Source organism: Acanthochromis polyacanthus, chromosome 17, assembly GCF_021347895.1.
Source record: "Acanthochromis polyacanthus isolate Apoly-LR-REF ecotype Palm Island chromosome 17, KAUST_Apoly_ChrSc, whole genome shotgun sequence".
In the NCBI taxonomy this organism is placed as follows: domain Eukaryota; kingdom Metazoa; phylum Chordata; class Actinopteri; family Pomacentridae; genus Acanthochromis; species Acanthochromis polyacanthus.
The window spans coordinates 16,258,964-16,285,739 of NC_067129.1; the positions used below are offsets into that span (position 1 = coordinate 16,258,964).

Genomic DNA, 26,776 nt, shown 5'->3' on the forward strand with positions numbered 1-26,776 from the left:
TATGTAATAGCTAGCTGACACAAATCAGCAGTTATTTTCCAATGAAAAATTCAATAATAACCTTTTCAAATTTAGTATTACCATGGCTTAATGCAATTAAAATGAGTTTTTTCTCAATCATCTGTTATCAGTAAGATGTTAGAGCTTTGAAATTCCCACTAGTGAGAAAATACCCCTTTGTTTCCTTGCTATACGTTAAAAGTCATGAAACTGCAAAAAGACTCAGGAACCCTGTCGCTGATTCACTGTAAAAAATAATAATTAAAAAACAGTTAACATCACTGTGTAGCTATTGAAACATCAATTATCACTGCCAATGAGGGTTATAATCACCAGCAGCAGTGTGATCCTGTTGTTGACCGCACTGCAGCCATGTTCATCAAATCCAGGACAGATGATCTAGTTGTTGGACATATTGATAGGCTGAGGTGACGCTGCACAATTGGATCAGCGGCGACTGACTTAACGCGCCGATGGTTATGACAATCAGGCAATGATTGTGTTGTTTTAAAGTCTAAAGTTTCACGTTTGTCTTATCTCAAAGTCACTCCTTAAAGTAAACAGATCCTCTTGGGATGAGCTCTCCTTCAGCTGTGGATCTACGCAATAACTGCAGCCTTTTGTGCAATCACTGGAAGGAGCAAAAATATTTGGAGCTGGTCCATTATGAGGCCCTTGAAATTAGTCATGCAGGCTGCTGACCACATTTGGGACAGGAAGTTGTAAAAAAAAAAAAGAAAGAAAGAAAAAAAACAGAGGAAGTGCATGGGGAAGTACTTAAGGGAGGAAACAAAAGTCTGTAGCTTCTTGATTTTGAGTTAAAGTTCCACTCTCCTGTATGGGCTCAGGGACTGATTAAATAACTGGTTAGTAAAGTGATAAACAGAGTCAGACAGCTAATCTGCAGGCAGGGAGGAGGCACCATTTACCCTTTACCTGTGAATGCCTTAATGCACCAGTAGAACCTGTAAGGGGCGATCATTTGTCATCATGTCAGATCCATTCTCAGAATTTTTACGACCGGTTCCTTACAAATATGTAGCTCAATAGAATAAAAAAGAGGCTGTGCGCTCCTGTGGCCAAGTGGCTCCACTTCAGACTGTACCATCCCGAGAGTCCGACTGTATCGCAACAACATACACTTCCTGCTCTAATACATTAGTGGGGTTTATTTGTATTAAGCACGTGTTAAAGATTACAATCAGCCCCCTCCGCCGTCACCGCAGGTTTCTTCGGTTGCAGCCGCCTGCTTATACTGCTACCGCCGCTTGCTGCCGTCGTTAGCCGATATTGAGCTACCAGCTGACCTACTTTCTCTGCTCTCGTCCTGTTTACAAGCCCCTGCCAGCGGAGGATGTGGAGTACCAGTGCCTGGAAAATAGACGGACACGGCGCGGGGGAAAGGGCACGAGTGGGAATTTGCGGTGAAAATTCGGTGCGTCAAAGGCGCAGACGGGAGCTCACCGGAGATTAATAAACGGCGCGTTATTAACTTAGGCGCTTGTTATGCAATTTAACGCTTCGCTGCTCTCGCCGCCGCTGGCTGCCATGCCGTGAGAAGAAAAAGAAAAAAATGATTAAAGTTAAGTGTGGATCTTCCGTTTCTTTCCGCTGGAGAATCCGATTTCAAGGTACGTGAGGTTTTAACAGCTTTTCGATCGCTCCAAGGCAGGAGCGAAAAACAAATAAGTCAACGGACCCTGTTTAGATCATTAAAGTTCAGCAGCAGGCCTCGAAGTGGTCGTAATATACACACTAGTTTATCATTTTCTAAAGATTTATTCTCTTCCATGTGTTCGCAGCGCTCTTGAACGCTGCTTCCATGTTTTCAGCTCTGCGCCCTGGTTACAGGGGTGAAATAACCTATTTTTTCCCGTCCTCCGCTTGTGGTCACCGATGATGACATTCATGACATAAAAACACTAACAGGATTTCGTCATTGCGTCTCTAAGATATTAAATGTCACTGGGGGGGAAGGGAAGGGGGAATGCTTAAATAATGTTTCAGGTCAGGCTGATGTTACCAACCTGGCTTCTTTAAGTCTGCCGGAGTTCACATTTCTCTGAATTACACACAGTTTCTTCTGTTCTGTAGGGGGTTCTGCCACTGGTTGACCCTGTAATGAAGTGTGGCACAACTGCGTGTTTACCCTGCGCATATACTGGGAACTTAAAGGTCACTGAGTGCATAAATCGTCTTCCACTGGCTTCATTTGTTGGTGTGGAGCCAATAGACACGCTTTCCTCATTTCTTCTCATGTTTTGTGAGAAGCTTTGCCCACACCTGAGAGCAAACACTTAGAAAGCAGTTTCATTAGATTTTAAGAGCATTTTGAATTCTATGCTGGCGTTATGTTCCTATACTGTATATCCACCCTGTGCGTATGTAGTACAATGTACAGCTCTGTTTTCTTCCACACAACCGACCTCCAACATTGATATTTTGTGTAAATTTTATCACAATGGTTCGATAAAATGCACACTAAATGACCAGAAATACATTTGTAGTCACCATTGTGTCGTCAACTGATGATCAAAATCCATTTATAACGCGAAGACAGCCATCTTTTGCCTAATGCTGAGAGATGAAGTGAAAGAGTCACGGCAAAGCAGCATCTGTTGCAACCATTAGAGGAAAACAATGCGGCTCCAACAAGAGAAGAAGAAGCAGCACACGGTGGTCAACATGATCTAATAATCCTGATAATTTCCTAAGCTGTAAATGAGGACAGTGATAAACCCAAAGGACCAGAAAACACGTGTGATCTCGTAGATGTTGGATGTCGTTGAAGTTATAGTTTCTAAATAACCACATTTTAATGCTTAGCTACAATCCAAGTATCATGAATTAATGGTAATTCTGTACAAATTAGGGGTTGACAGGTTTTTGGTTTTGCTGATTATTGCATCCGATCTTCATCATTTTATCAATTATCTGTTTCTTTTTACATCAATTTGCAATATAATAATTACAGTTCGATTGGCTCTGATGCCACCACATCTCTCTGTGCCCCACCTCCGGCACAAACTGATTGGTTGTTCATCATGAGTGTTAGCCAATCAGCACTGAGGGATAAACGTGGAAAAGTTCTCTTTTAGTGAACATGTAAAGCATAAATGAACAAAGGCATTTAAATGAAGTTTTGTGTTGGAGTTTGTGACATTTTGAATTTTTTTTACTGCAAATTTATGCACTACCAGTCAAACGTTTGGACAACCTTCTCATTTAATGCTTTATTTATTTGTGTTATTTTCTACATTGTACATAATACTGAAGATTAACACTTTATAGTTTTGATGTCTTTGGTATCATCTACAATACATAAAATAATTAAAAACCACTGAATGAGAAGGTGTGTCCAAGCTGTAGTGTATATTGGTTCCAGATATCGATTGTCAGTCTTTCTACAGTTTCTAATAATCTGTATTGACATTGGCCTTGGCCTTGAATAGTATCAGTTGACCCATAGTGCATGTCAGAGGTTGACTGATTTTCAGACCCAATATTCAGCATTTTCAGATTATCTGTATGTTTTTGTTTTTTTAAAAGCTAGATTTCCAGTAAAATAAGTTGATTTAAAAACCGTTCTGCTCTGATGCAGCTGGCTCTCTCTCTCTGTAGTCACTCCAAAAAGTTCATAAACGTACGTAAAACATTTAGATTGTAGCAAAGTTTGTTTCCAGAGTTTGAGTTATTCCAAATTTTTGGTTCCAACATTTAGATTTTTACTTCAAGCATAGATCGTTTCCAGATATCACGTATCAGCCTGTACTAATAATCAATAATAATATTGGCTACATTGGTCAGCCTCTAGTCATTGTCAGATTATTCGCAATCTAAGCTAAAGCAGCCGGATATATTAAAACAAACATTTCCAGATTGACTAAGCCGGTCCAGGCCTCGGCTGGTGTTTACCTGACGGCTCAAACCAAAGCAGGTGGAGTAGAAATGGCCGACGTGTAAACCTTTAGACAAGCAGACAGTAGACGTCAGTGCTCTGCTGCTATATTTCCAGTATCTCAACGCATCTTTCAGGAAAAGAGCAGCAAACGCAGCATGAGCTCTGTGACTGGAATGTCGTAGTAGTTTTAAAGAATGTGTCTGGCTTTCAGAAAGCTTGCACCTGTCTCCCTGGCAGTCTGTCACCTGATTCATTTTCCTGTGTTGTTACATTAACAAGTTACTTCTGATCGCTTTATTATTGCCCTTTCCTGTAGGACAGGGTAAACATAGCAATCAGCGACGGTGTTATGGTGATAATAAACTTTATTTATTGCGGCTTTCAGTCAGGAGAGCAGACTTTAGCTTACGTTTGCCGCAGGGCCTGAGCCATTTTTCAAGCATGTGCAGGTTTCGTATTTCTGTCTTTACTGCTCAATATTGCATTGCTAAATAATTCATTAATGAAGTCAGTATTTACAACTTACCCTCTTTAGAGTGTGTCTTTATGGAAGCAGTATAGGGTTTTTTTTTTTTGCACAGTTTGCTTGAGGTCTAACAGTTTTGAAATTGTTTGTGGTTTGATTATTGATCCAGCGTCTGAGCTACTTTTCAAATCTGTTTTTGTAATTTAATTGACATAAGCCACCAGTCATGTTAATTAAATAACAGTAGTGGAGGATATAGATGCATTTTATTATTGAATTATATGTTGTAACAAGGTTTCTTAGGGAAAACTGTTTATTCACTCTGTGTTTTAGCTGATCCAAGTGCTTCATCATAGTCCTGCTCCTTCATTGGCAACACTGCCTTCCAGGTCTGGAGCGATCCAGAGGATGGAAGAATAAATATATATAGATAAATATTTTAACTGTATCCAATTGACAACTCCATCTAAATCACTTAAAAATTCTAGATGGAGTCTTTATACTTGTTGAGATGTAACTGTATAAGTCTTGATTCCAGTTTGTGATTTGCAGAATGAATTGTAGTTTTTGTCTAGTTTGATACAAATCTGCAAAGTAGGTTTTCTGGTGTTTGGGCTCCTGGGTTAAAGATAAACTGCATTTTTTTGTATTACCTAAACAAGATCTATGCTAAAACAGTTCCAACCATTGTGAGGTGACTGATTATGGAACAGGATTTCTGATGACATGATGTTCAGTGTGCGTCAGATAACATCACATCTACCGTATGTGCTGCCGTCAATACAGGAAAGGGTTAAATCTATAAATCATACGTGGCATAAATAGTTTGATGCAGCAATCATTATGGGCTGGCACTGGCAGGCTGGTGGGCCACGCCCCAGTCATGATGCTCAACAGGTTTTTCTTGGACAACTACGGGGAAATTTCTTCTGTCAACATTTCTCATCAGCGTTTGTGAGGTGTTATTAAAGTGACCGATGGCATGAGAAACAACCTGTTTGAATTCCACAGATACCATGACGTTGTTTTGGTATCTCAGATTTGTAACAGGATGAAAACCAACTGGGGCTCAACGGCTGTCAGAGTCTAGCTGTGATTTTTCTTACAGATATCGCAATTTGGTTTGTTATGAAATCGGTTCATGTGCACCGTGTCACAGATATGAAACATGTGATGGAGCTTTACCACATGAGATAACATCAAAAGCATGACAGTCACACACAGAGAGGATGACGTGGGTCTGTGTGAGCGATGACTGATGGACACGCATAGTTAACTCCTGCCCGTTTAAATCTCCTTATTATAAAAGAAAGTGAATTCAAGCATTAGTTTGATTATGTATCAGCCACGCTTCATATGTCCGAAACTTTAGAAACATAAACAACCAGCTGACAGAGTGGAGCTGCAGCGCAAACTGGATGAAACTGTGGTCTTTATCTCTTTAGCGCACTCTTTTCTCTCATCAAAGCCATCATTGCATTTCAGTCACACTGTGTTTGAAATGAAAATAAGCCTCATCTTTTAAAATTTGCTCAGAAATCAATCAGATGCAAACTTTAAATATTAAAGAGCTGTTTGACTCAGAAAAGTTAACACAAATGGTGTAAACACTTTAAATTAACTGCACAAATGGAGCACAAATTCCGTTATGCTCCTATAGTGACGGTGTGAGGTTCGGCGTTGCTTCTATCACCCATCAGCAATTAACACATTAGGTTCATTGTTTGGAATTTTACGTACACAAAGAGCCTGTGAATCTCTTTTACAGCCTGTTTGCATACAGTGTTGGTCATGAACTTGAACTTCAGTGTGCTGACTCGTGTCTCGAGTTCAGGTTTCTAGTTAAAGGCTTTAAATGCCTGCAGGCAGCAGTGTAACCAGACTCTGATGTTTTTAGCTGTTAACCTCGCAAGGTGTGGTTTAACCTCGATACGTTTAAAAGAACGAGCTTTCATTTTACGGTGCAGAGTAAAGACATGTATGTTAAAGCTGCATGGAGTCACTCTTGATGCACCTAAAATTGTGTGCTGAATAGATTGGCGGTTTTAATTGATTTGTGTTGCCTATGCAGGATATTTGGCTTTTGTTTCACATTTTGTTGCTTGGGGCATGTTTTTTTGGTTTCACATTGTAAACAAAAGCAGTAGTTTGGCAGGACTGCCCTGCTGTGAATGCAGAAGTTGTGCTTCTGATTAATCATTAATGTTTCGGTCAGCGGTGGCAGATGCTTTTTTTTCTAACTGAACACGAAAAGAATGCCAACAGCAATGCCATTAAAAGTGTAATAAATAATAGCTCTAATTTTCTGTACCATTTTAGACATTTGTTCAGCGTTAGCGGGGATCTGGTTTCTCTCTGCTGCTTTTATTGTCGTCTTCTCTCGTGTTTGTGTGGTCAGGGGAGGAGATACCGGTTTGTTTACATTAATTAAGACTTGAATTGCAATCTGTGTTTTCACTGAAATGCTTGGTTATCCTACTTTCTTTGAGCTGCGTAAGCTTGAAGGTGGGGCGACAGCATGTGTATCATACAGGGAGTGGCCACATAGCGCCACCTTCACGTTAAGATCTCGCAAGTTTGATTCGATCTGCCAACAAAAAGAACACAGAGCCAGCTTGTTAAAATGGTTTAAATTTTCCCCCAACAACGTGTTTGGACAATTAAGGGAAAAATTCCTCACATGAAGCAGGAGATGGAACGTGAAGCTGCATCCAACACAAAGTATACTCATCAACACTGCATTAGAACTCCGAGTCATAACCTAGCAACCAGCTTATTAGAAATATGTGAATATATTTCATTGAACAAATGGTGGAACAGTGAGTCTTGTCCTGCTGGTTAATGTCTTTGCTAAAAATCAACACCTGCTGCTTCACAGTAAAAGCCTTCCAGTTAAACCGTGTTGCTTTTTGCCTTTGATTTGATTTCTTTTGCTTTATCAGCTGCCTCTGACCTCTTTGATGCTCTTAGTAGTACATATATAGACGGTGACAGATTAAAGAATAAAACAACATACAGTGGCTTAATAAGGTGTTGGGTCAACATGTGCTGCCAGAACAGCTTCAATGCATCTCAGCATTAATTCTCTGAACTCTACTGGAGGGATAAACAGCATTTTTTCCAAAACAAATTCCCGCATTTGGTGTTTTAATGATGGTGGTAAAGAGCGCTGACTTAATGCTTTCAGTCCAGAAATCTCCCACGGGTGTTCGACTGGTTTGAGATCTGGTGACTGCGAAGTCCAAAGCAAATGGTTTACATCACACATGTGTCATCGTCGTCCTTAAGACAACCACTCCCATCAGGATAGACGTGTTTCATCACAGCCTTAAGGTGATCACTCAGAACAGCTTTGTATTGATTTGCAGTGATCTTTACCTTTAAAGGACCAAGTGGATCCAAATCATGCCAACAAAATGCATTAAAGAACCACCGGATCTCCTCACTGTAGGGTCAACAGAGCAGGTTTTTCCTTTAATTTGTCACCTTTAAATTGTCAAGATTTTGGACTCTTGGGCTGGAGCTTTGCTTCCAATGCTACACGGAGAGAAAGAACAAGAACATATGAGCAAAGCAAGAAACTCAAGGCCGGATTTTCAAGCAACAAGTAGATTTTGTACCTGAATTAGCCTGAGATAAGTGGAATAATAAGTGGAATGCTTTATCTCGTCAGCAGTCCCTTTTGGTACATCAGCTCACCGTATAATAGATAAATCATAAAATATGTATTATTTGAATGCAATACAAAGTTAGATAGAGTGAGTTTCAGAACTTCAGTGATGATGTGAATGTTAATTGAGACTGAACTTTGGTTTTAAACATCAGAGCCCGATCAATAGTGGGTTTTTGAAGCTGATACTGACACAGAATAAAAGAAGCCTATCAGCATATCAGACGATAGATGTACTTTATATCTTAGCAGATACTCATAGAGTTTGTTGATGTTATATTGTATTGGATTGATGATGTGGCCATTGTTTACTAACTTTCTAGCGCTGCCTGTAAATTAGTTAGCAGTTTCCCAGAATGACACAGCTTGACTCTGCATCACTGTTTGCTCAGCTGTGACGTGAACTCTGCTACATGTGCTGCAGATATTACTCAGGCTATTGTAAACAATGTCGTTTGAGCTGCTCTGCTCACCAACTTATGAATAAACCTTCTCAAATTTACTTCAAACATCTTTGTTTCCCTGCGTTATGCACTGCCGAAGCAAAATACACACTCATACAAATGTGTCTGTGATAGGTCAATATCAGCTGATACAATCTGCCTAATCAATACATCAGTTGGTGAGACATTCGCCTGATGCTGGTAAAAATAAACTGACCAAAGAGTTTCTAAAATCCGCCAGCTGTCACTGGCTTATGTCTTCCTCCTCTGCTCATATACTGCCCCACTAAGAAATGCATATAATTACATTTTTATAGGTCACATTATTGGAACACAAGTGGTCTGTGGGTCCAGTAATTTTAGCTAAAGTTGTGCTTTAAGGCCGACTACGTACAGCTGTATGTTTCTATATGCAGTGGCAGCAGAGAAAAAGCTCCAAAAGCCAAGACAAAAAAATGATTTCTATAATGAAATGCCTTCGTTTCATTATTAGAATGTATTGCTTTTCTATCAGAATCAGGGCAGGAATCTTTACCAGTTCATTTGATATCAGTTGCAGAAGGCAGACTTTTTTTGGGGGGGCTCTGATAGAGAGCAGTTAATTACATCACATCACTCGTGTATTTCCATTAAAGTGTTCCTCCTCTGACCGTGGCTCTTGTTTAGTTTAAAAATGATGGAAGAAGCAATAACTGGTAGTTTTGCCCGCGGCTGCTCTCAGTACATGTGGAATAAGACAAACACTGTCGGCCGCCTGAATTAAGATGACCCACTAACTATAATTATAACTTGAATATAATTGATACATAATGTAATTTATTTCCAGACCACAAAACCATGGACTACTTTAATCAGGGTTAAAAGGAAGCATATGTTGTTTTCCTACTGGAAAATGATGGTGGCTTGGAATAAAATAATTGCTCTTTGTTATTGTTAGTATTTCAGACAGCTGAAACTGGCTGACTAAGATGATGTACAGTGTGTTCTGGTAACCACATAAAGGAAAAAACACATGTTTTGAAGTTTAGAATGTCTACAGACCTGTTATTAATATCTGTAACTGAATACATACAATGTTGCGTTGCTAAATGCAGCTGGCCGAGGCTCTGCTCTGTGAGTTCTTGGTCGGGTTTATAAAAAAGGTGTCTGCTGCATGTTGTTGAAGCTCGCCATGCACAAAGGATGTGAAGAAGGTGGCTGTTCTGCACTCAGTTTTTCACGCTGGCTTATCAAAAGAAGTGTCTGCTACAGACAGTTTTCTAGGTCAGGGGAGCTCCTCTTCTCTAGTGATGAAGGGCCCAGGTGAAGATGCTCATTCACTTTACATTGCATTATTAAAGCTCCTCCAGCAAAGCGCATTAAGTCCCCGAGGTAAAAAATGCAGATGCTTTTCTTTCCTCTTACACAAATCCCAAACCAAATAGCTGCTTTACGCTAACATGAGTGGATGCAGTTTTAATCCTCTACGTGTTCTCTTCTCTGGGAGTTTAAATCAGTTTTGTTTGTTTCTACAGGCTTTGGCGTTTCTTTGGTGGAACTGAGGAGGCGGTGGGCGACTGGTCCGTGGTAGGTCTTTCTAAAAGAGTGTTCAGACGAGGTCAGCGCGGATGGGACTTCCAAGACTTCAGAAGGGGCCTGGTTGGGAGAGGGAGTGAGTATGGACAACCTTTCTGACTTCGGTGGCCCCTGTCCGTCCTCCCGCAGGGACTGGGAGTGAGTATCAAACCAAGTGAACCTCTGTTTGTGGTCTTTATTTCAGTTACATACTCAGTTAGTTGATAGAATCTGCAAGTGTGATGCAATATTTAGTTTATTTGTCATAAAGATGCTGCAGTAGTACATACAGAATAAGGAGTGAAAGGAGTTTTAGCTGGGATGTCGTGTATTTAAAAACGTTTCAGTCTGTTGAACTCATTTCTTTTCTCCTAAACTGAACTTGGATGTCTGTCATTTTGATGAGTTCCACTGACTTCTTCTAGTTGCTGACGTACATGTAAAAAAAATGACTTAAAGTATTACAGTTTTCAATTTCACTCCTCAAAATACCTCAGTGCTTCGTCTTCCTCCATCACTGCGAACTCTTTCAATGGTTGCCGTGTCTTTATCATTCATTGGTTCAGCACAATCAGAACTCTAAAAACGTTCACACATATTATTCTGCTCTAAGCCTGTGAACAGTGATTCAGTGTTTCGCACAGATATATTATTATTTCCGTAAAAATAAAAGGTGGTTAAAAAAAAACAACAGACAAAATAAAGCTGAGACGTCAGCCAGAAAGTCTGAAAAGAAAAAGACCCGAACTATGGCAAAGATATTATTAAATAGAAATGGAGTAGAATGTGGCTCGACTATGGACTAAAGAATAAAAGGAAAGGAGTGAATGCATCATTTTAAAAATAAGTCTGACATAGCTTTTGATAGTAGTATATAATACGGAAAGGCAGATGATAAAATACTAAATAAAAACACGTGTAGAGCCCATTCTGAGGAGACATTTAGCCAGTTTTGGATTTGAATAACGAAAGAAATCTGTCTAATTCACAGTCCATAGTCCACTGTGCATAATATTGAGGCTATGTAGTTACAACTCACAGTGCCATCTGCTTCACAAAGCAAAGAGCTTTTAACACAGATGTGATCAAAGCACTTCCATCCATCAAGGGTAATGGAGCATTTTAATGAATCACTGTGCGGCTAAATTAAATTTGATCCAGTAAAAGGCTACAGTCGCACAGAAGAAAGTCTTATTTCCCTCTTAAACTCCTCCATTGGGTTTATATTTCCTGTGGTTTCCATGGGCATTACTCATTACAGGCATTACCTGTAATGTCACAGTGGACACTGCTTAATATGATGATCATAGCACTGCTCATCTCCAGTCAGTGCAGCCGAATAAAAGTGTTCTTGTCGTGGAATTTGCAAAGTTCTCAATGGAGAAACTATATTTCAGCTTTATTTTATGCATTGCCTGCTGTAGTCTTTGAATCAAGCAGTGTGAGACAAAGAAAGAGAAGCTTTAAAAAATATTACAGAAGCACTAAACCTGAATCCAGCCCTGGAAGCTTGTTACTGCTCAGGTTAAAGTCTTGGGTGAGGCTGTTTACATACACTCATTATCTTTACTGCTATTGATGAGGCTGTTGTAGTATAAAAAAGTCCACTCATGCTGTTGTGGACTCAGATCGTTAACACATGACCAGCACAAAGTTTAAAAAGATAACACCAGCTTCCAGCTAAATCAGCTGAAAACATGACTGTGCACGTAAGACTCGCTGCCGTTAACTATCAAACTGTGTAATAAACCGAAAGTACAAATGTGGAGTAGGCCGTTTCCATGTCACAGTGACCCGTTAAACAGTGGAGAAAACCAGGAGTGTCATCTGGGTTACCAGGCTACTCCAACAGAACCATGGCATTAATCTTGGAAAGAGTACTTTGTCTGTGATGATCTCTTAACTCTCGAGTGAATGAGCTTTTTTTTTTTTTTCTCCTCCACATAACATGAAACCCTGAATGGCAGTTAATGCTCATAGGCCCGCATTACAGAACATACTCTGACGGGTCACAGTACAAAAGGCACCGAGATAAATGATAACATGTATGAGGGTAAATCCATTTGTCTGCTTCAGCTTCTGGGTCCTGCTTTTATAAAAGGAGATTCACTGTCACACTGTCATGACTTACTGGGAATGGAGCAGAGCCAGTTTTAATGTTCAAACTAAAGCCTGACTAATGTAAAGGCAGTGTACCATAGATTTCTAGATGTGCTGTTCTCCTAGTGTCTTTGGCAGCCATGTTTGATGAACTACATTTTAACATGTGTCCGTGTGTTTCCAGCACCAACAGCTGCGTGGAAGATGAAGATGACAAGGACAGGGCAAAAAGGTATGTTTCTGTTTGTATGTCACGGTATATTTAACTAATGTATTTACAGTTTGTCTTAATTTATTCACATAGGAACAGAAAATATGGATATTTGATAATAGTTTATCATTTTAAAAGAAGCATTTTATGTTTTTTCATGACTTTATATTTTAAAATAGACCTAATGCATGTCTTAAAAGAACAATATTCTTATTTCTGCGGTATTTCCTACACGTTTTAGTCATACGTCCCTGTTTTGTTTTTTGTTTTTTTACATTACTGCTATTAGATTTTTTACAAAACGCCACCAGTCAAAGTTCTCATTTAATGGTTTTTATTCATTTGTATTGTTTTCTACATTGCAGATTAATACAAAACATGAACACTTTTTTGTTTACAACAAAATTCCATAGGTGTTCTTTTATAGTTTTGATGTCTCCAGTATTAATCTACAGTGTATAAAATAATTAAATAAAAAACACTGAATGAGAAGATGCATCCAAACTTTTTATTGCTAGTGTATGTGTATTTATTTTATGTATCTTGGCACCATTAATAATGATGGTTCTGTCTCAAAGTGTTCTACAGGGTTTTTACCCTCGGACCCCAAAAACCCACCGATGGGTTTGAAAGGCATGTTATCTTTGAAAAATCACCAATCTTACACCATTTGTTGGAACAAGAGACTGAATCAGAAAGGACTGTCACATTTTCAACTCTCCAACTGTCCTTGAACTAACCACGAGTGACTTCCATATCTATCGGAAAATAAAGTTTAAAATTGGGATTTTTTTTATCAAAATGATGTCATTGTACGTGTGTCATTAAATGTTCAACAGAGCTAAACTGTTTGCTCAAGCCAGATTCTGTAAAAAACTGAAAATTCTGCTCTCCTCAGTGCAGCTGTTACGTCATGAGCTATTCAACAGTCACATGGTAAAAAAATTCAGTGATCTTTTTACATTTTTTGGGGGTTGAACTGCAGGCCCTGATTACACAGAGCTGAACTGTTCCTTCTGAACTGTTCTTTCGTTCCTTCTGACCATAGTTGTGCTGTTTCCATAGAGATCCAGAACAGTAAGTTACAGTAAAAAAAATGAGCTCACAGTGAATTAAAATGAGCCAGAAGCAAAAACAAATAATACAATGAATGAATGAAAAAGTGTATTCGCAAATAAAATTTTTGTCACGTGTTCTTTCTACTTTCGTTTGGCTCTCTAACAAAATTTAGTGTTGCACATGTACACATGATAAGAGCTATTTTCATTGATGTGGAAAAAAAAACGTACTACTAACCTTAATAATTGGGATGTGGACGGTGGAAAAAAACAGCATTAGTACAGAAAGGATTTTTAACATGATTTGACATCATTTGTATTTTGTATTGGCCCCTAATCTGCATTTAGGGTCAAACCTTATTAAGCTCTTTAACTATAACATGTTTCTTCACAGATTAGGACAAACTCTGCTAGTTTTCAGGATTGTGCTGGGTTTCTATTAGATTTTTTTATTCTCAGCTGTCTCTGTTGTTCCATCTAAGGTGTGAACAAGATAAATAAAAGTTCAACCAAAGTCACTTAATTGATTTCTGCTTTCCCGCCGATGTGTAATTTCTCTGCCGTGTTTGTTCTGCTTCAGGGCATCCCGAAACAAATCGGAAAAGAAACGAAGAGACCAATTCAATGTGCTCATCAAGGAGCTGTGCACCATGCTGCAGGGTCAAGGCCATCCACGCAAGATGGATAAGTCCACCATACTGCAGAGGACGATCGACTTCTTGCAGAAGCAGAAAGGTCAGGAGATGCTCTGCAGTCTGCACGCAGTCTTATTTAAACATTTATATTTAGTCGACTTAATCCGCTGTTTTATTAAACCTTCCATCTTTTCCAGACATCACTGCACAGAATGAAACTTGTGATGTGAGGCAGGACTGGAAGCCTTCGTTCCTCAGTAATGAGGAGTTCACTCAGCTGATGCTGGAGGTAAAGCTCGAGCTCGTGTTTGTAAATCAGGCGATTCATTCAGCTCTGACGTTGATGGTTGACAAACAAGTAGACATAAGATGAGTTTTATATTCATGAAGTTCGCTTATTCTGTCATAAAAATCTTTGCTGGCGAAGTGAGATCTCGTACATTTTGAGGCAAACAAGGTACTGAAATGGAGATAATAAGAGCACATCAATGACAAGTCAGTCAAATTTTTATGACGCCTTTGACTTCCACAGAGCATTTTCTCTCTTACGCCACTGTTCAACACATTACAACCTCTCTCTGTGTCAACCGCCTCCCTCTCCTTACAGGCCCTGGATGGTTTCCTGGTTGCTTTAACGACAGATGGCAACATCATATACGTATCTGACAGTGTGTCTTCACTTATTGGCCATTTACCGGTAAGTGAGCTTAAATAAATCATCCAAACACATTTGTCGGTCTACATCACATCACCACTTAAATATAAATGGCCCTTGATTCAAAACAGACCAGTTGTGGGTTCACCAATAAATGTTGGACAATATTTGAGTTGACTTGATTAGATGCAGGATGTCCTTTTCATTTTGTTCCCCAAACTGTAAATATTGCTTTGATAAGGCTCCTCACTTCCTCTATTTTGCTGATTGAAATCAAATACCTGGTTTACTGCCATATGCTCTGAGTGTTTCTCTGTGACACGCTGTGGTTTCTCCATTTGTGAGCAGCTGGAAAAGCACTACCTTGATGCTTATTAATCCTTTGAACTCAAAGCACTTTCTGGGTGTTTTTGGCTCTTGTCGCATTTTTACTCTCGCTGGGCTCATTTTTCACCTCAGTATAAAGACCTGCACCTCTTTGGAAGCAGCACAATCACAACTAGAACTAAAAACAACTTTAAAATGCCTTTTGTGCAGTATGAATAAGTTATAATGCCATAAATCATTAAAATAGAAGAAAAAACAAAAGTTCAATTTCTTTGATTGCTTGTTTTACCAAAAACAACTTTGAATCAACATGTATGACATTTTCCTGATTCCTCACAGGTTTATTTTACTCTTTACATTTTTATTTGTTTCAACAGTTGTCTCATATTTACTCTGTGTAGACACAGCCTGCAGTTCAACCTAGTTCAGTCAAAAAGTGTCTGTATTTTGGTCACAGCTGAGTGATTTATGACTTGTCTGTGGCACTGAAGAGGAGCAAATCTTCTGTCTTTCACAGAATCTGGTTAGAACAAACAGTTTAGTTTTGGTTGATTGTTAAATGAGGCGTGCAGAGTACAGTGATTTTAAAGGAATTTCACAATTTGAAGCTTTAATTTAATTACCTTTTCCAGTAAACGATATGTTACACAGGATTAGTTCTGTTGGAAAGCTGAAAACTTGATGATTTTTTGTTTTCTGACTCTGATAAATTGTAATTTCATTTTAAGGTTCAGATGATCAATATCATTGCAAAGGATTTATAGACTATTCTCTGTTTGTTTGTTGTTGTTGTTTTTTTTTACTACAATCTGTTGCTTGCAAATAAGAGGCACCAGTAAACTGAAAAAAGTGCCAGACATTACAATTACACTTTGCATTCGACACATTCCCCTCAAAACTGACTGTCATTTATGTGTTTTTTTTGCATCAGTCAGATATGGTGGACCAAAATATCTTGAATTTCCTCCCGGAGCGGGAGCACGGGGAGGTGTATAAGCTGCTATCATCCCACATGCTGATGACTGACCCCATTGCTGCTGACTTCCTTGACAGTGAGTATCCTGCTGAGCGACTCTCTGCACACACCGTGTCTGGGTCATCAAGCTGAAGCACAACAGAAAAGGTTAAAGCCTGTACATTGTCTCACTTTTCACGAGATCAGAGGTTCAGTTTGTGGGACAAACAGTGTGTTCAGGACTGTCAGGGCTGTTATCGGTCAGTTGGAGCTCAAAATTCTTTAAAAAAAAAAAAAAAGTTTAAGGTCTGTTTCTGAAACACAAAACAGGACTTTACTCATGAGTCTGGATTTTCACACGCTGTTTCACAACAGACTGAACTCTGTATATAGAGCAGGCTGCTGCATTGGGGTCTGTAGTCTATTGGATTGCTGATTAGTGTGTATCTATGATTAGACTTTTGGCTAATAATAGGAACTAGCTTAGTATCATAGTTAAGACTTTAAATCACTGTTATGTTAGCACAGTAATCCAAAGCAATGTAGTATGGGGAGGTTTAAGACACTGACCTTAATCCTGTGTTACTATTTGGCTTTTCTGGGTAACAGAGAGGGTGTGTGGCGACTGTTCTGGTCTGTTCTTAGTAGCCTAAATAGCAAACTGTCACAAAGCCGTGTCTGGGGTGATCGACACCTCTTGTGCAAAAGGCTTTTTGACAACATCACTGCCTCACTATGCTAAATTATGCTGAATCAGGTTACATAAGCTGCGGTTTTCTAATTCATTCCCTTTTTTTTCTGTTCTCCATCATGAATACAAATACAGAAAGCTTCAGCTACCTTGGCCTGTCTCCACAAAACTTTTAGATCTTTGAGCTTTTCAGTAGAATAAAACTCAGCCTCTGTCGACAGAACAGTAGATTTTGAGGATATTCACGTCTTGTCGAGGCCAGATTGATTTATTAGTGAAAGTTTCTTTTTCACAGAGTTCACCTTAAAGTGCACTTGATATGCCGTCAAACCGTATAAATCGACTCTTTTAACTCTCCCACTGGATGTAAGAAGTGTATTTATGAGCACAATAAAATATTACATAAACATTATTCCAGATCCCTTTCTCATTGTGAACCTCTTTCTCTTTCTCAGACTATTTTAACAACATTATCTACACCATCAGCTGTTGAAGTCTGATGAAAACAAGACTGCAAATGAAATAGAAATTCTGCTTTAGATCTTTATGTTTGCACGGTGCATCTGCAACTGCTGTCTTATTAGAGTCATAAAAATATCAAGAAGCACCTCATAAACAAGCCTTATAAATATGTGTATGTACTGCATTATATATCGAGTGTTAACCATAAAAATCTGCTTTTAGGTGAGGCACATATTGAATTTTGCTGTCATCTAGCCAGAGGTAACATCGACCCAAAGGAGCCGCCTGTGTATGAGTATGTCAAGTTTGTTGGGGATTTCAAGTTTCACAACAATGGTAAGAAATGCAATTTTTCTTGCTACTTATTCTGTGTTTTTTTCCTTTCCTTTATTGCATTAAATAAACTACAATTAGGTCAGTGAATCCTTTTAATTTAGCATTAAAGGTCCCATATGGTGAAAATCCATTTTAAGGTGTTTTTTTTTCAATTCTTTATTGTCAAAGGATATCAAAATACACTTCAAGAACATTCAGACCTAGCATTCAGCATGTAGAGGTCAACTTGAATCTCTTTTCTTCTCTTTATTCTTTTTTAATCATAAGTTAAAACAAAATATTTTACAAAGTCAATAGGGGGATATACACTGCCAGTCAAAAGTTTGGGCACACCTTTTCATTCGGTGGTTTTTATTTCATTATTTTGTACATTGTAGATTAATATTGAAGGCACCAAAACTATAAAAGAATACATATGGAATTATGTTGTAAACAAAAAAGGTGTTAATCTTCAGTATTAATTTACAATGTAGAAAATAAAATAGATAAATAAAAAGCACTGAATGAGAAGGTCTGTCCAAACTTTTGATTGGTAGTGTACATTGCCAAAAATGCTTTGAAACAGCTTTTTTGAACTGCTTTATCAATTATGACAAAGAAAAATTAATAAACTAATAGATCATAGAAAACTAAATGTGTCCCTTTTATTTTATCAAGAAAAGCACTCATCGTCAGCAGGCAGTTGATGTAGTGTTCACTTGTTGTCATAGTTACAGTGATACCGTGCTGCTATCTCGCAATGATACAGAACTCTTTAACAAATCCGTGGATCCAGACTATAAGCTGCGTCACTGCCGAAATCTAATCGGTTGGTATTTGTGTCATTTCTGACCTTCCCTGACAGTTTCATCCAAATCCGTTTGTCAGTTTTTGAGTAATGTTGCTCACAGACAAACAGACAGACAAATGCATGCTTATCATCACATAATTCCACTGTTCCTTGGTGGAAATTAGTTCATTTGTAAACGGGCTGAGACAGTAATTTTTTCCATTATTCTAATTTTGTTAACAATTTCTGCCTTTTTAAGGTGTTTCGTAGTTGTTATATACTTGGAGTTGTGAAGTAAAATCTGTTAAGATGTAAAGATGTTCGTGAGGGAAAAAGGGCCACGGTATGGGACCTTTAATTTATCATGTCATGCATGAAAAACAATGTGTCTAAGACGTGCTCCTTGTCACACAGTGCCTACATCTTCTTGTAACGGCCTTGAGTTGACGTTACCAAGAAGTCTGCAGTCATCGCTGGAGGAGCAGGTCTGCCTCATTGCTACTGTACGATTAGTCACTCCACAGTTTCTAAAGGTAAGACAAGCCTGAATCTTAAAACTAATGCCTTTGTGTTAGATGTGTCTGCTGTCATTCCTCCCAAAGCAGTAGCAGTCACAGTCTGCATGGAAACAGTGAGCTGAGGTTCACGGCACAAGAGGGATGACACCTTCTGGTCCGTGCCGACTCTTTTGCAGTCAATGGAAATGTCTCGTGGCACAGGGGTTCAGTGTGGCACATTGTGTACCTTTCCACCGATGACATCATTTCCATCTGAACCCAAAGGTGCTCCATGAGTTGAAGCCTGGACACTTGTCAGGTTCCAGAAGTACATTAAAGTCACAGTCATACTGCTGTAACCCTTCTGAGATCAACTCAGATCGCAATAACAATTTAATACTTACCTCTGCCCTTCCCAAACATTAAAGGATCCTTATAAAAGGGCTCAAATTCAGTAATGGCTCAGGCAGGATTAACTTCTCTTGCATGTGAGTGCAAATAATATATAGCGTGGATTAGTGCCATCAAAATCCTGTCAGTTCAGAAGAACCAGATGTATTGGACAAGCTTCAACTCTCCCTCACTGCTTATTCCAAAATGTAAAAGACACTGATTGCACTGATTTGCCAGATGGAATGACTGTAACAATAACTTCTGGACCAAATGACATTCAAAAGTTTTTTTTCCCCTCAGATTGTCAGACTCAAGAGGAATCCTTTGCAAATGCTTTGCTTTTATTTGCTGCTTTTGATCCCTATGCAAAACAGTTTTCCTCCCACAGACCAATTTTCATTCGTCACACGCTTTTGTTCTTGACAAACCTTCAGTGTTCAAGGTTCAGCTCGCAGTAAACATGAAGAACATACAAACACAAACAAAATTGTGATCACAAAATGATTTTACATTAACAAGATTGTCAGGGACTACTGTTAAAAGCTACAGCAGGAGTGAAACCAATCTGGAACCTCACATTCACACCTGCAGACAATTTAGAGTTACCAATTAACCTCAGCATGTTTTTGGACCGTGGGAGCAACATGAACTCACCGGTGTGAAAGCATGTTGTCAGCAAAAAAAAAAAAAAAAAACACAGAAATTACAATATTTGTCAGCAGCAAAACTGTAAAAGTAGTCAGATTTTAAACAATCCCTGAATTAATTATCTGTGACGCACTGTTTGATTGGGAAACTTCACCAAATCTAAGCTTATAGTTGTGATATTTGGTAAAAATCGCTTAATTCTACGTGCATCGTTGAAGAAAAAGTCAAAAATACAATATTTTCCCTAACTATATTCCGTTATAAACAAAAAATGTGACACTCCTGGATCTAACCAAGAAGCCAGTAGGTACTCTGCAGCAGCCAACAATCACGTGACCAAAATTCTGACACTTTTTGGCTGAACTAGCTTGAACTGCAGGCTGTGTTTAAACAGAGCAGATAGGAGGCAAGATAGGAAACAAAAATGTAAGCGGTAAACATTTAATAACATGTATAATCAGGGTTATTTTTCAGTATTGGTAACACCCATGGGCACTTGGAAAAAACCTAGATGTTGACTCCAGGTTTTTAAACTTTTCTATTCTAAACTTTTCAAAAGATATTCTGGAGTGCTCTGTACATTTAGTCATGGCGGTGGCGTTTCCATTCAGATGCAGGGCTTTACACTGAAAAATGAGCCCACCTTGAGTAAAAACATGACCGGACCAAAATACTACCTCTTGAGGTTCAGTGGGTTAACTGCTGTTTATATGTTTTAGAACAAATTTTTGCAAAAATTTGCTTTTTCTTGTATTTTTTTTAAAATTTGATTTCTGGAACTCATCTAAGAGCTGAGGAATAATGTGGACCTGAAGTTGAACTGTTCAACTTTTACCACTTTAGCAAAAACAAGATGCAGACACGAAGCTAATTTGTTGCTTTACTATGAAATGTCATTCCAGACTTTCTGTGTCTTTGTTTCTGTTCAGGATTTGTGTAATGTGGACGATCCTTGTGATGAATTCACTTCTAGACACAGCCTGGAGTGGAAGTTCCTGTTTTTAGATCACAGGTAAAATACCTTCATGATGCCAGCAGTCATCAGGGTAGATGTTTAGCGAGCAACCACAGTATCTCTTACACGTTTCCCATCTTCTCTTGTTTTCCAGAGCTTCACCAATCATAGGCTATTTACCCTTCGAGGTTCTTGGAACTTCTGGCTATGATTACTATCATGTGGATGACTTGGAGCTCATAGCTCAGTGTCACAACCAGTGTAAGTCACTCTAAGTCGCTGTTGCGTTTCTTCTTACCAGCCTTCATCACCACCAGATCCACGAATCTATGTCAGATAAATTTGAAAACTGCACAAACACTCTGATATGCGGTTTCTCCCCCCCCTCCCTTCACAGTAATGCAGTTTGGAAAGGGTAAATCCTGCTATTATCGCTTCCTGACCAAAGGCCAGCAGTGGATTTGGTTGCAGACTCACTACTACATTACTTACCACCAGTGGAACTCCAAACCGGAGTTCATTGTCTGTACTCACACCGTCGTCAGGTGAGCCCAGGATGTGTGCAACGCTTGTGGTTTTTGGATTAAGCTGGCTTTCCACTTGTCACATAACTCTTTGTCGTCATTCAGTTATGCTGAGGTGCGAGCTGAGAGGAGGAGAGCGTTAGGTCTTGAAGAGCTGTCTCCGCCTGAGATAGCTCCGTCCTCTGTGAAGGTAAGAGTCCGACAACATGCGACGTTTACAAGGCTGGACTTCAGAGGGTTGTAATGTGTTAGCGAGGTGTGTTGAGTTGAAAGCCAGAGTTTTCAGTTTCATGAAGTCCGCTCTCTTTTCATCTGCTTGATCTCCATAGTAACATATGCAGCAGAGCTAACCCGGTCCGGAGGAGGTTCTGATCAGATTCAGATCGCTTCCTGACAATATTTTATGAGTGACACAGATTCTCAGATGAGGGAATATGTTTCATCGGTAATGCTGCTGAGCTGGATGCTACTAAAACTGCTGAGTGAAGCCGTGCAGTTACAGTATCCCTCACTGTATTCAGTGTGTTGCTATGGGAACCTGATATGTATTCAGATGGTGATGCAGTAATCGCATAAATATGTTTTTATGCTTGACTTGCTGTGAAGTCTGTTTACACTGCTGGTACTGCAGCTGATAGAACACAGATTGCAAAACTGATTCGTTATTGCAGCGTTTATTCAGTCAGTAACAATCATTTCATTTTGATTTGGCCAAAAAATTACAGTGATATCCTTAATAATGGGCCAGTGTCTGACCTACATGCACTTCAGTATGGTGTCATGTTTAAATATATGAAGTTTCAAGTTTAACAGCTTTAATGTGCGGCCATCAGATGGACATCAGCGTCTGCGTTGATCGATAAAATAGATATATTAATGCGTTTAACCATCATGTCGTCCTGCGGGTCAAAATTGAGCCGTTTTAAAGTTTGAAAATGTAAAAAAAGAAAATATATTTTCACAGGGAAACCTCTGATGTCTAGCCTAGCCATGCTAGATCCCATGTTTCTGACGGCACAAGGGTCTAGGGAAGCTCGACAGGGTGGGAGGTGGTCTAAAAGGTTGTCTATCAAATCACTCTGCAGCAATTGGGTAGTTATACAACCAATCAATGCAACGAATAGGCTGACGTAGTTCCTAGAGCACCGGCGGATTGTGGCTAAGTCCCATTAGCTTCCCAACCAGCGGAGCCGCGGAGCCAACTGGTATATTAAGGATTTGCCATATCCCGTCGGCATAAGTCCAAATACGTCTTTCTTCTCAATGAAACACTTCAGTGCCGTCCTTTGTTTATCTTTCAAGTTGAATTTTAGCTTCAAATCTTTAAGGGCTGTGGCCAAAGCCGAGTCGAAAGATAACTGTTTATTGTGCGCCGGTTGTTTCTGTCAGAATCGTCACACCTCTGTCGTCACTTAGTTACGCCCGCCTTCTGACTCTACACTTCATGGTGATTGGTCCGGCCAGTTTTAGGAGAATCCAGCCTCGAGCCTTATGGAGGGTAACTAGACCCACCCTGGCAGAGAATTAAATTCGTTGCCGTGGGTTGTCTTGCGCGGTTAGGCTATCCGATGTCCACATTTTCAAGATTTTTGGGAAATCGTTGAACATTTTTTGGTGGAAAAAAAGAAATGCTAAAAATGTTTCTTAAGATAGATTTTTCTGTGAATGTTCTTTAAGAAAATATTAGAAGTTTTACTGATATATATGTAATTACTTTAGATATTTTTAGGATTTTTTTTGAAGATTTTTACTCATTTTTTGAAATTATTTACACGAATTTTCTTGCCAAATTTAGGTTTGTTTTTTTTTTTAAAATAAAGCTTTTAAGGGAAACTTTCAGGGAATTGTTGGAATTTTCTTCCTGAAGGTTTTGCAAATTTTCATAAAATTTGGGGAATTTTTTTGCTGAATTTTTGGATTTTTTTTTCAGACAAGGAAACAAAGACAACAGGAGGGTTAACAGGTTTTTACCAGCATTCCCGTTTTGCATTATTTGCAGTAGCAGCTCCTCATTGATCTCCATTATAACAACATGTTGTCGGAAGAAGGCGACACACGATCGATTCGTCTTGTCACGTGATGTGTTAAACGCCCCTGTTATGTGAACGTGCCCCGAGTGTGAAGCAGAAATTTCGATTTAACAAAACAAAGCTGATAACTACCTTCCTGATACCTGTTATCTCTGACTGGGGTTTTAGTTTTAGTCGAGCTGACTCACACAAACAAATGTCAGACTTGCTTCGTAGTGCGGCCCTCAGGTCAGCCTTAAATCTGACCCTCTGTCCTGAACGTGTCTCTGTGTTCCAGGCTCAGGAGCTGTACTTGGACATCTGCTCCACACTGGACGCTCCGCGGGACAGAAACAGCGGTGCACGTTCGGTGTCCTCCCACAGCTCCCGGAAGTCCTCCCACACAGCGCTGTCAGATTCTGCATGTGAGTCATCCTCTGCTCCCAAAAGTGCTAACTCACTCAACAGCAGGTCATTATGGACACAAATCCAAGCTCCTGCTACGTGTGGAGGATGGGTTATTTGACTTATTGCTCTGTTGCTGGGCTTAACTTGCAAATTTCACAGAAATCTTAGGTCATCCTTTTATTTTTTTTCCCCCTTTAAATTTCTGAGAAAATCCCACAGTTGATCCTCTGTTATGCAATCTGACAAGAATTTCAGCGGTAAAACTGCAAACGAGCAGACCAGACGTCATTACAGCGCCTACTTTAATATATGTGCTGATGACGCATCTGTGATGAAAGGTTTCCAAGGCGTGCTTTAGCGAGCCCCCGTTCTCTCTGACTTTGCTGGTCTTCCACCCACCAGCCAGCGTACTAAAACAGTTCACCTCCATCTGCATATTTATAAGGAATACACAGCAGCAGGAGCAGATTGATTGGAACTAAAAAGTAAACACAGCACTGCTATCTTCCTGTAGCCCACACATATGTGCACTTTATTCATAAAACTGCAAAAATAGTTCAGGGTGTGTGCTAAATGGGTGCAAATGGCGTCAGCAGTGAGTCCTCTATTACAGGTCACTCCCTGCTCTGTCTCACATATTTACCATCTGCCATCACTACTCCCATCTAAATACAAAGCCAAAAAGAATAATCTTTAAGAAAGCGAGCTTGTGGATGATTTGTTCCTTCGCTTCATCCTTTTGTGTTGCCTACAATGAAAAAAAAGGTTCACTGAATGCATCACAGTTTGTGGGTTTAAGTCAGTTGCAGAATGAGGTGGCTTGTGAATCAGCAGTATTGTTATACAACTCTATAAAAAAAACAGAAATGCATTTCATAAGTTGTTTCAGTTTTGTCTAAGAAAAGCTGCAGTTATGGGAGAAAAAGCTCCCGTTTCAAGAGGAGAGACTGTTTGTGTTTCTGTTTATGTTAAGTCAGATTTAAAGGGGAACTTAGTTGATATGACGCATCAAAGTCAGGTTTTAGGGAGAGCTGCTTTTATGTGGAAGCTTTTTAAAGCCTTCTGTGGCTCCAGTGGCAACTCTGATGTGATGCGATGTTACTTGAGTCGACATCAGCTCAGTCTGAAGCTACAACTTGAAAAATGAAAAGTAAAATCGAGGGGAGTTAGAAAGTGCCACGTTGCTCGTCTCAGTTTTACGGTCAATGTGTCAAGGCTTCATTTGCAGCTACAAGCATAACACACACCTGGATGTCTGACCATTTTGTCCCCTCTGAGTTGCATTGTGGGTAGTGTCGGCAGGGAAAAGGAATAAAGAATACACAACAGGTTTTTGCATTAATTTTGACACTTATTTTAAAAGAATTTCCACTGTACAGTGTAGACGGTTAGAAAAATGGTGCTTGCCGTCCCTTTACCTTTAACCCTCTAAACAGTTTCTGGGCATTTTTTTGCTGCTGTCACATTTTTACTCTTTCGTTTTATTACATTTCACTGCAGTATAAATCATGCATCTCTATGGAAACAGCACAGCCATGGCTAAAAGTAGAGAGAACTCAAAAAATGTCCTTTGTGCAGGGTGTCAAAGTTATAATGCCATAACATTTAAAAAAAAAAGACAAATGTAACGTTACAGTTCTTTGATTATTTATTTTACAGAAACTTATAAACAACAACACTGGAATGGGCATATTAGACACAAGTTACCAACACTGAAAAAATGGTGATTTTACATACTATAGACGTTTTCCGACTTACTTTTTACTCTGCCAAGGAACACGGCGGAGTTATGTGGTGATCAGCGTATGTTTGGCTGTCTGTTAGTCTGTCTGTGTGCAGCATTACACAAAAACGGACTAACGGATTTGAAAGAAATTTTCAGGGAAGGTCAGAAATGACACAAGGAGCAAGTGACTAGATTTTGGCAGTGATGCGGCTTACAGTCTGGATCCACAGATTTGTTAAAGACTTCTGTATCATTGCAAGAGAGCTGCTGACGATCACATGATTGTGATGTTACTGAAAAATTGGACTAATCGGGTCTTATCCGTTGGAAATCAAACAATGACTGAGCAGTCTTGGTGGAGTGCTACGTTCTCTGAGTGCTTTTCTTGTTTAATTTGTGTCCTATCAGCTCTGTGTAGAAACAGCCTGCAGGTTGTTAGAAAAGTCCCTGAATTTTGTTAGTGTGACTGTTGATCACAGAGTCACTAATGACTTCCCTGTTGTGCTGAGGGAAACAGAATGTTCTGTTTCTTACACATTTATTTTTAAATTAGATATGTAGAATGAATGAAACATCAAGATTTTAAGTTTTCACTTAAGTGTCCTGACTAAACAGTGTGTCACAGATAAGTAGCTCAAGAGTGGAAGGTGATTCTTTTTGTTTTTATTGTTTATGGTTCCAATATTTTTTTTTTAGCACAGAGACCCAAACAGCAGTTACTTAAGAGGTTCAGGAGGCTCTACAGGGTTCCTGCAGTCAGAACATGTCCACAGGTTCAGGTCACACTAAAATGGCCCGAAGTTAAAGTCTTAGTGTGTGCAGCACTCACCTTTAAAATGAATCTTTTTTCAAACTGAAGATAAGAGCAGCGGTGTAAAACACTGTCATCATTAACTTGTTAGACCGATAATTAGAAATTCTCATTATTAATTGCTGGTAGGTGTGAAAATGAAGCCTACAGAGGTTTCACTAGCACACTTACAGTTAAAGGGTTTAATAAGAAACTGTATCCCACTCATGAATTTAGTCAAGCATCAGGACAGTTATTTACCCACTATTTGTTGGAGTTATTGGTTCACAGAGAAAACCAGCTTATTATGAACATATCCAGAGTCTGTTTTACCAACATGTGTTTAGAGGTGTTGTTTCTCTTCTGCAGCAGCTAACTCCTACACTGATGCCTGCACACCATCATGGCAGTCTGCTTCCATTGGACCAGAGAAGACGTCTGTCAGACTCAAACCGAGCAGTTCAAAGGTCAGTTTGTACAATGCTTATGTGAGTCTCTCTGTCTCTGGAGATAATATTGGTGGTGAGAAACAACCTGACACAATATCATGTCACCAATTGTGCTAAATTGTGCAACCTTTTCCTGTTTTTCCC

The 26,776-nt window shown here is 39.3% G+C and overlaps 1 protein-coding gene across 2 annotated transcripts in view; it reads left to right on the forward strand.

The window, feature by feature from the left end:
* The window catches only part of npas2 (neuronal PAS domain protein 2), a 60,370-nt gene that overhangs the window by 21,535 nt on the left and 12,059 nt on the right, over nucleotides 1–26,776 (forward strand). The window contains exons 2-15 of one of the 2 annotated variants that reach the window (XM_022217070.2): nucleotides 9,995–10,193; nucleotides 12,319–12,366; nucleotides 13,984–14,138; nucleotides 14,236–14,327; nucleotides 14,646–14,735; nucleotides 15,952–16,072; nucleotides 17,351–17,464; nucleotides 18,648–18,766; nucleotides 20,701–20,783; nucleotides 20,881–20,987; nucleotides 21,124–21,271; nucleotides 21,356–21,440; nucleotides 23,558–23,684; nucleotides 26,556–26,650. In XM_022217070.2, the coding sequence (XP_022072762.2) occupies nucleotides 10,138–10,193; nucleotides 12,319–12,366; nucleotides 13,984–14,138; nucleotides 14,236–14,327; nucleotides 14,646–14,735; nucleotides 15,952–16,072; nucleotides 17,351–17,464; nucleotides 18,648–18,766; nucleotides 20,701–20,783; nucleotides 20,881–20,987; nucleotides 21,124–21,271; nucleotides 21,356–21,440; nucleotides 23,558–23,684; nucleotides 26,556–26,650 (1,440 nt within the window). In that variant the 5' untranslated portion in view covers nucleotides 9,995–10,137. Of the gene's footprint in view, nucleotides 1–9,994; nucleotides 10,194–12,318; nucleotides 12,367–13,983; nucleotides 14,139–14,235; nucleotides 14,328–14,645; nucleotides 14,736–15,951; nucleotides 16,073–17,350; nucleotides 17,465–18,647; nucleotides 18,767–20,700; nucleotides 20,784–20,880; nucleotides 20,988–21,123; nucleotides 21,272–21,355; nucleotides 21,441–23,557; nucleotides 23,685–26,552; nucleotides 26,651–26,776 lie in introns of both variants that reach the window. The other variant, XM_022217068.2, reaches the window with a different exon arrangement.